General features: G+C 35.4%; 1 protein-coding gene across 1 annotated transcript; it reads right to left on the bottom strand.

Moving 5' to 3' along the window:
• Positions 1-4,622: 4,622 nt before the first annotated feature.
• On the bottom strand, positions 4,623-6,158 carry LOC150091045 (MBT domain-containing protein 1-like). Its single transcript, XM_090381334.1, has one exon. The coding sequence runs from the start codon at positions 6,156-6,158 to the stop codon at positions 4,623-4,625; it is 1,536 nt and encodes a 511-aa protein (XP_090237460.1).
• Positions 6,159-9,280: the final 3,122 nt, after the last annotated feature.

Raw genomic sequence — 9,280 nt, 5'->3', positions numbered from 1 at the left:
AAACTGCTCAATTTTCACAGCAGTCCTGGTGATTTAGTCCAGATTTGGTCTATAATTTGGCTTCTGTAGGTTTTGTTGACTTCAAACTTTACCGGATCAATGGAGAAGGTGTTGAAGTGTTCAATGGTGTTACATGGGAACATTCCTTTTAGGGAGCCCAAGTTTGATAGCTTCATCCTAAGTGGGGGATGGCTTCTATTTCTTCCCCTTGTTGGTGCGATGATATCTTTTATTGATGGGGCATCAATATGGCGAGTCAGCAGCTTGGTAAGCGTTGACAGATTTTTTTTTTTTTTTGAGGACAATGAGCTTCCAGGAGGTCATGCCTAGGTTGACTAGGAGAATGGATTTCGAGATTGTGAAGGGGTTCCCTCCCAGACGGTTCAGCCACCGCGGAATCCAATATTCCATTGATAGAAATTTATTACATCGAGAGGTAGATGCAGAGGACCAGATTTCTGAGGCATATAGTGGTATGGGTGTGAGACATCTATTAATGTATTGTCCAATCAGTCTGGTGTTGTGACAGCCTGCAGCTGAAATATCATTCCTTGGAGAGGAATATTCTCCTTCTTTCTCAGATGCTTACCGGTGTGATTGACGCCCCCAATCTTCGAGGACTTAACGCTACTCCACGTGTTTGGGAAGAAATTTGGCAGTCATCCTCTTCAACTCATTGCCAATAGACCCTGCGAAATACTCCGAGAGCTATCAATACAGAGTGAAGAGCCTCTTTGAAGCGCACAGCCTATTTCGTCTAGTTGCTAAGCTTTCAAGTCCGAGCCTTCTAAGACGTTCTTCATGTAAAAATCGATCAATACCCCTCACCAATCTGTATGTTTTTTAACACTGTTTAAAAGATAAATGTATTTCTTAAGTGTGTCCTACAAATCTGAACTCCAAGTTTAATAGTTTGGCGTAATTGTGTTGGAGTACTTTTGTGTGGTCCCCCCCCCCCCACAAAGGATATTTCCTCTAATGCAATTCAGGAGTGTAGGTAGAAGAAACAACATATTTTCCTTTTTTGTTATTTCCTACTTGATTTTTTTTTTTTAAATCAAGAATAGAATAATAAAAAGGGCGTCCTTATCCCACTAGGGCCTAAAAGTGTCATCACAAATTTCTACTGTACAAGATGCTAATTTGGAATAGTATGTGTATGAGTAGTTTTTTCGCTATTTAAAACTAAATTTGACTTTTTAGACAAACTTTCTTGAGAAAAAAAAAAATAACAGGTAGTTAAAGTTAGCACCTTTCTTTAAATTAATATTTCTTTCCTTACCATAAATATTTAAAACTCGTCAGGCAAGCATGATCAATTTGCGTTAAATATCTAGCTTCAGACTTGCTGATATCCTTCCTCACTCTCAAGCCCAAGCAGCAGTGGACACATTTCAAGATTTTCTTTTGCAACGATTCAGTTTACTTTTAAATCCAAGAATCTTTTCTCTTGAAATGAAAACATGTTCTCCTGAGCCATGCAGAAATGGTTTATGTGATTTGCTGAGTGCTTTGAAGATGATTAACTCGGCAAAATCAGGCCTACTGTAGCAGGAGATTTATGTGCTCTTTGTCCATGTTTTCACACAGTATTTTAAATATACTCGAGTGAACTGATCTTTGTTTAATTAGAGTTAACCATTTTTGTAGCATCATCCAGAACTTTTTTCATTTAATCTCCAAGAGGTTTTGACAACAGCAACTCTCTGTGATGAAAGCAATGTGTTTCCACAACGTTATGATTTTCTGTTTTCGTCTCTCGTGGAGTCAACCAATGATGGAGCACCATCAGTAAAGATGCCAACACAGTTCCTCCAAGACAGACATTTTGTTTCCAGATATGAAGACAAAACATTAAATATATCTTGGCCTTTGCTTCTTTCGTGCAGCTCTTTGCAACCGTAAACGTTTTCTCGAGTTTCACTATCATTTACAAATGTCACAACATGACATTTATTGGTGAAATCTGGTGACTCATCAACATGGATAGAGAAACTGTTGTTTTTAGTTTATTACACAAAACCTCTACAACCCCATTTGGCATGTCATCAATACGTCAACTTATCGTACTATTTGAGGGTGGAACCTTTGCAATTTCTCGTAGGTCTTCTTGTCCTAGCATTTTACTCTACAATTTGGCATGCTGGCATTATTAGATTCTAACCAACTGTGTGACATTTCCTTAAGTTCTGCTCTCCTTCAGTTTTCCAATAAGTTCTACTTGTGCCCCTTTCACTGAATATGACTTTTCTTTAACAAAAGCTTTACTCTGTTTGTTTTGAGATTCCAGTAGCCGTTAAAATAATCGCCAGCTTTACTTGTCAAATGGCTGTCATTTGTAGTTCATTGTCTTTTCAATTTTGCGGGAGCCATTGCTACATTCGTAAGTTGTTTACCACACACGACGAACAATGGAATAGGACAACTTTGATTGCCAGTCGATGTAACACCCATTGATAATTATCTTTGGAGGTTAATAACATGGCGAAATCCAAACTTCCTTACATTTCGAGGGTAGAGCTCTATACCAGTGCTCTCAGGCCGGCCGTTAATTGGTACACCGGACCGAACCTATTGGTAACTCTCTCGCTGCCTCAACTCTGCCAGATAGTGGATAGAGGGAGTCCGATTAGTGTTTATGCGGGGGGAGGCATTGTCTAGGCCCCATTATGTCAAGGATCGGGGTATATTTTTACCATGGGTGGGCCGTATCCAAAAATTTCATTACTTCATACAGCACGTTCCCCCCCGTCCCACTTTTTCTTACTATTGAGTAATACACCATGAATTGTCAAAGTAATAGAGCTAACTTATCTGCTAAAAGATCTAAACTTCCCAAAACACTTCCTAGTTCATTTCACAAATATACGTGGTCTCAGTTCTAATCTCAATGGAAATGATCTCCATTTCCACTTACAGTCTGTCAAACCCCATCTACTTTTCTAACAGAATTTCAGTTATCGATTGATTCAACCACTGCCCATCTCAGTTGTCAGAAACGTGTTACTTGTGCTCATGTCCGTTCATCTCCACCTTCCGATCTTCTTTGGATTAAAATCTCTTTACCTCAAATTCATTTGTTTTCTCTACCCTTCTCCCAGCTCCACTAATCATCTGGAAGTCCTACTTTCTACAATAATCAGTCCTACTTTCCTAAAAGTGAAGTAATTTTCGTCCGTGATTTTAATGTTCACAACATCATTTTCTAGTCACACAGACCCAGCTGGTCAAGATGCTTTCGCAATTACTAATGACCTCGCACAGATTGTTCATTTATCTTCTGACAAGCCTAACCGTACAGCCAACAAGCATAATTCTTTTCTTACAAACACCTCTTCTAATTTCACGGTCGAATTGAGTGGTTCTTTAAGCATCTCGGATCACAAGTTAGTGATCGTCTTTTCCATCCCTTTGCAGCCTTTACCGCATGACTAGTCGGAACCTCGTGTCATCCCATTTTGCATTACAAGAATGCAAAATGGGATGATTTGCGAGATTTCTTTACTTTGGTCGGAGTCTCAGATCTTGTCAGTGAAATTATTCTTGTAGGAATGGAGTCCTTTATCTAAACCTTGGGTTTCCAATAAATGTGCTAAGGCTGTTCAAGAGAAGAATGTTGCATATCGTAACTGGCTTGTTTCCAATTCTTCAGTTTCATTTTCTACCTACTCCAGAATGCGCAACAATTATAAAGCAGTTATTAATCAGTACAAACAAGATTTTGAACACGCTAAGAGTAGAAACCTTGCTTCTTACCATAATTGTAGCCGAAAATTCTGGTCTCTTGTCAAAGCTTTGGCCGCAACTTTTGCCCATCTCTGTCCAAACCAGATGGTTCTGTTGTCACTTCAGCGAAGGATAAAGCTGACCTGGTAGCATCCCAATTTTCTTCCAATTCGTGTATTGATGACCTTGTTAAAACACCTCCAACCATTCCAAGCACACTCCATTTAATGCCTCCTGTGGTCTTCCATCAAAAGGATGTCGACGAACCTTAATGCTAAGAAAGCTCCAGGTCCCGATGACCTGCGCTTACTCCTTTTCTTTGTCGCCTTTATTACACTTTCTTATTGCAAAGGTGTTTTTCCTTGGCTCCCATCCAATTATCGTCCCATTAAAATTACTTCTACTCTTTCTAAAGTAATGATGAAATCAATTTACCGCCAAGTGTTAAACTACTTAGAAACCTTCCGTCTGATCAACGATCGCCAGTATCGATTCATTTGTCCATCGATTCATTGCTACATTAGAATTTAAAAACAGTATTTTTTAAAATACATTGCCTGCCCGCGCCAGTTGAGGAATATACGTATCCCTGCTGATAAGGATGTGCTTCCAGAATTCTCACAAAATATATCTTGCGTCGCCAAAATATTTCGCCTCAAATGTTAGGGAATTCGCATAATAGAGCATAATTTAAATAAAAATGAAATATTAGTTTCATATTTTTAATTCACGCCATAAAATTCATAAAATATTTCACAAAAATACAGAACATATTTATTATTTTTTTTAAATATTCATTTATTATCATTGTACACTATATTATATTATTCATACAAAAAACTTCCTGATATTATTACAGACCGGGTCATTTGCATAATTTTAAGTTACAAGGAAAATTAATTCTTGCAGGAACTTTTCGTGCAAGATGATCGTGGCCTTCCGCTTCTCCGCATCGGATATGGTCTTTGGTTGAGAATAATGGCTTTTTTCTGTGGAGGCTCAAGTTTCAGACCCACCATTTCGCACCAGCCTAAAGGAAAAATGTCCTGGCTTTCACAATCGTACCACTGTTCGCAATTAGTTTTATAACCGACAAAATGGAGTTTCAGCAAGTGTCCTACAACTCGTGCAATTTTCGCTACTCGAAAGCAATTTAAGAAATTGACCGCTTCTACGTAACTGTCCAATTCAAATCCTTCGTTACAAATTTTCCTCTCAAAAACATACGCCGGTACTGGTTGCGATCCAGTTTCTTTTAAATAATCAACCCACTGAAAATTTTTTATGAAATAATCAGTTGGAGGAGACAGATGAATATCATTTAGTGAACAAAAACCCACTGGAAATAGGTACGGCGAAGAAACATGATAACAAAACCGATCTGAACCATTAAATGATAACAGGCCGTCAAAACGGATTACTAGATATCCGTTCTTTAAAACTCTTTCTACTGTAGCTACCCGAATAGTATGAAAGCTAAGAGGATCAAGAGCTTCCAATTTCATTCCTACCTGAATCATATTATGGGGCAACACGGATCCACTCATATGACTGAAACTAGAAGATGGTGCAATCTGATCTTTGTGACAATGCCAAGGGAATGTATATGAGGGCGGTTCGAGTCCAACTTCTTCTGCCCACCCTACAGGATGTATTAACGGCGAATTTGCGTTGAACCAACAGCCATCATTCTCATCCCCATCTTCATAAACAACGTGCAAATGGCACCCAACAATTTTTGAAATACGTGCTAATTTAATGGCAGAAATGCAATTTTTATCAACTGCTTCTAGCTTCATTCCAACTTTGAATTTAGTATTTAAGCTTTCTTGAACAATTGCTTGAAAATTTACAGGAACAGTGGAAGGTGTGTCAAGTGCCTTCATCAAGTATGCATGCCAATCGTTACAGGTATTCAGGAATTTCGGTGGTATGAGTGTCTTTCCATTTAAAGCACACCAACCCAAACGATGTATATCCTCTTTGCAAAGATTAATCCAGAAATCATGGTCACTGTTTGTTTCGTCACCTTGATATCTAAGTTTAGCCATTAAACCTTCCATTCTAACGATTTTAGCAATCCAGTACACAGTAGGAAAAATATCGCAATCAAAACTAGATTCCTCGTGCTTGATTTCAATGTTGATGCCAATTGACATTTGGTTCCAAATACTGGAAAGTGGAATATGGTTAAATAAAGCTACTGGAACTCCTTTCAATTGTTTATTTATGGAGAGATATAATTTCCATTGTACTGGTTTCCGTGACGTAAATTTCTTCAATTTTCTTCTTTTAACACGTAACTTCTGTTGGATTAATTCTGTTGATGTGGTCTGCTTCAACTTCCATCTGGAAATTTCATTTGAATTCTCCTCATCGTCCGTATTTATTCTGACTAGATCCATGATTTCTTGTTCTTCACATGAGGACATGATGGCAACGAAGCTTTTTTTTCTCCTTCTGTATTAAAATGTATCTAGGAATAGATGAAGATTTGAAAACAAATTTAATTTTTGCATGAATTAAAACAGGTTAGAAAAATGTTGAGTTTCTAAAAGACATAATAACACTAATTTTTATTACATAAGATTATTTATTTTATTTTATTTTTTTTTATGTTTCTTTTCTCTATTACAAACTATGAACATTTCGTAATAAGTAGTAAAATTTCGTAAAAAACAACAATTAAAATTAAAACTAAATTGTTGCATTTCAGATATTAAAATACTGCAATATATTATTATACATTGAAACCTGGTGCCATTAAAATCTATGCAACCAACTCTCTCATAAACCGAGAAGTCGCGCTGGCTCACTGCTACCGTAGCATCCTAATTAATTAGGATGCTTTTAAAAAAAAAGAATGGTACTTAAGGAAACATCGGACGATTTCAATTTATCTGCGAACAAGATTTTTGTATTAAAATTAAATGCGCTCTGGTTGTTCTGGTCAATGAATGAAGCAATAGATTGTGAACTTCACTCTCATTAATTATTAAATCTGACTTTCAGAAGCTGCTTCCGACCTTGCATTTTAATATAACAAAGATTAAAATGCGTAAAGTATTTCAACAGAATTTGAGAGCGTCAAAAATCTTTAACCCTTTTTTCAACTTTTCCAAATCATACATGAGTATTGTCTAACAGAATCATATCCAAACATAGAAAGAGCGTTACGAATTTTTTACTTACCCTGCTAGAAACAGTAGCTATATAATCATAGATCATTGCCATAGCAATTTTTATAAATTTATAAAGATTAACCATCTGCATAATATAACAGCTTCCTACTTATATTACTTTTGTCCCAGGCATAGGATTGCGTAGTCCCGTCGCGGTATATTACAACTACAAAATATATATACAGTATATATATCTACAGTTTGATTTCATTGGTAATGTTCCTTTTGGAATAAATCTTTATTTATTTAATCCACTACGTGTGCTTAGTGCACAGGTAGTGGATAAAATCAAATTAATATAATTCCATAATGGAATTAATCAACATGAAAACGATTAATTGGCATCGATTTCAATTCAACCGTTTTTACATAAACATGACTGGCAAAGCATATGAGAGTGGACAGTGAGCAGGTATTAGAAAAATATCTGCTCAATGAAAATTCGAATCACAATAAAAGACTAACCTTAAAATAAAATTAATACGGTTTTTAATTTGGTGTTCCACCTCACGCAGCATGTACTAACATTCAAACGAAAAGTGAAAAATTTAGATAAGATTAATATTTGTAATGAATTGCTCTTGTAGCAAGTGGATAATATAAAATTATTTTATTGAATAAATGCGTGTAACCTATCAAATCTAAATTGATTAAATTTCCAGATCCATGCTGAATCCTATCATCAGACTACAAGAGGCTGGTATTATGTAGATTCATAACAATTTAACAAATAACAAGAAATAGTTCAAAAAATCAAACAAAATGATTATCAAATTCATTGGAAGAATTTTTTCTTCCAATGAATAATGATTAACAAATTCATTGCTCTTTCAACTAATATAATCATTTGATATAGTAACCTTTTTTTTATATTATTGAAATATTGCAATTAAACTGGAAATACAGTATTTCAATAACAACACTTAAATAATGCAGCCAAGTTTTAAAAACAATTGCTTCCTCTCGTAGTGCTGGTTTCCAATTTAAAAAGAAAATTTTAATAAAACAACTTAATCTGTCATGGAAATGTGGAGGCTTTGTTAAGTCTTTTGTATGATTAAATAAATTAAGAAAAAAATATATATAAATATATATTTATATTAATATAAATATATATTAATATAATATATATATATATATATATATATATATATATATTATATATATATTTATACCTATATATAAAAAAAATAAATAACATACCAATTAAGAGCTCCAAACACCCTTGCTGATCTTTGTACCACTGGTCTCGAATAGCAAATTGACTTGAAATCACAAATTTATCATTTGAATGCGAGATGGTATTCTGGCTTTTATACATTTTCCAAAGGATAAGACATAATAGCATCATTCTCCTATCGGCCAATAGAAAATAGCCAGAAAATAAACCCTCGAACCCAATGGCTGTGTTCTAACCTATAAACTCTCGAACCCAAAACTGTTTTGCAAACCAAGTCTCGTTCCTAAAACGCCTTTTCACATGCATAAAAATATAATTCAACTCAACGTTCTGTAATGCTTTAAAGCTTTCCTTCTGGATTTTTAATAAAAATTGAAATCCAGTATATATGCATTTCAAGGATCTTCTGTGACTCATAAAATAAAAATCAGATCTTACCATGCGGTTTAACATTTTTCTTATTGTAATTTACGTATTTTCGTTAGATTTTAATTAAGAAAAAAAAAAACGTTGAAATATAAAACTTGTTCTGCGTTTCTGCTGTCATTCATGCAATAAACTAATAGGATAAATAAATTGTAACAATTCATGATTTATATATTTAGTAAACTAATAACAAAAAATATTTCAAATGGTCACTGCTTAAACTCAGAACGTTACTTTATTTGGCAGCCACCATATTGCTCACTCATTTATCCAGTCTCGGTAGGGCAACAAACATAATATGCAGTACGCCATAACGGTATATTCATAGGTTTTTGTCATTCTCTTGTTTTCTCTCGTTCTGTTTTTTTTTTTTTTTTTTTTTTTAATTTTTTATTTTATCCCAAGGCGGGTATTTGTAGCAAGTACATTGATTGATTGTCATGTCTGGCGATTATTATGAGTTAAGCAAGCCTGACAATCCTACAGGTGTTCAGGTCCACAGTCTTGGTTTCTCGCAGGCAGCAGCAGAGCCAGCAAAGGGTCAACAGGCTTATTGTTCCCCCTGACAGCGAAATAATTAAGATAGGTTAATATTAGGCAAATGGCGCCTTTTTAGGGATTATACCTGTTGTTGTTGTTGTTTTGGTTTTTAGGAGCATTAGCAACTAAGGCCATATTGCTCCGGGATATGGGTATTCATTCCTTGACCTTTCCGCATCCTCCAGTATTTGGTGGTGACGGGCTCGAACCCAAGTCTAATCAAGAA

The sequence above is a fragment of the Mastigoproctus giganteus genome, chromosome 1, assembly GCF_048544385.1.
Source record: "Mastigoproctus giganteus isolate SK-2022 chromosome 1, ASM4854438v1, whole genome shotgun sequence".
In the NCBI taxonomy this organism is placed as follows: domain Eukaryota; kingdom Metazoa; phylum Arthropoda; class Arachnida; order Uropygi; family Thelyphonidae; genus Mastigoproctus; species Mastigoproctus giganteus.
This window is presented reverse-complemented; position numbering and strand designations above follow the sequence as displayed.

What these genes read in the sequence shown, in the direction of transcription:
- LOC150091045 (XM_090381334.1), bottom strand. Translation starts at nt 6,158, where the DNA reads ATGTCCTCATGTGAAGAACAAGAAATCATGGATCTAGTCAGAATAAAT.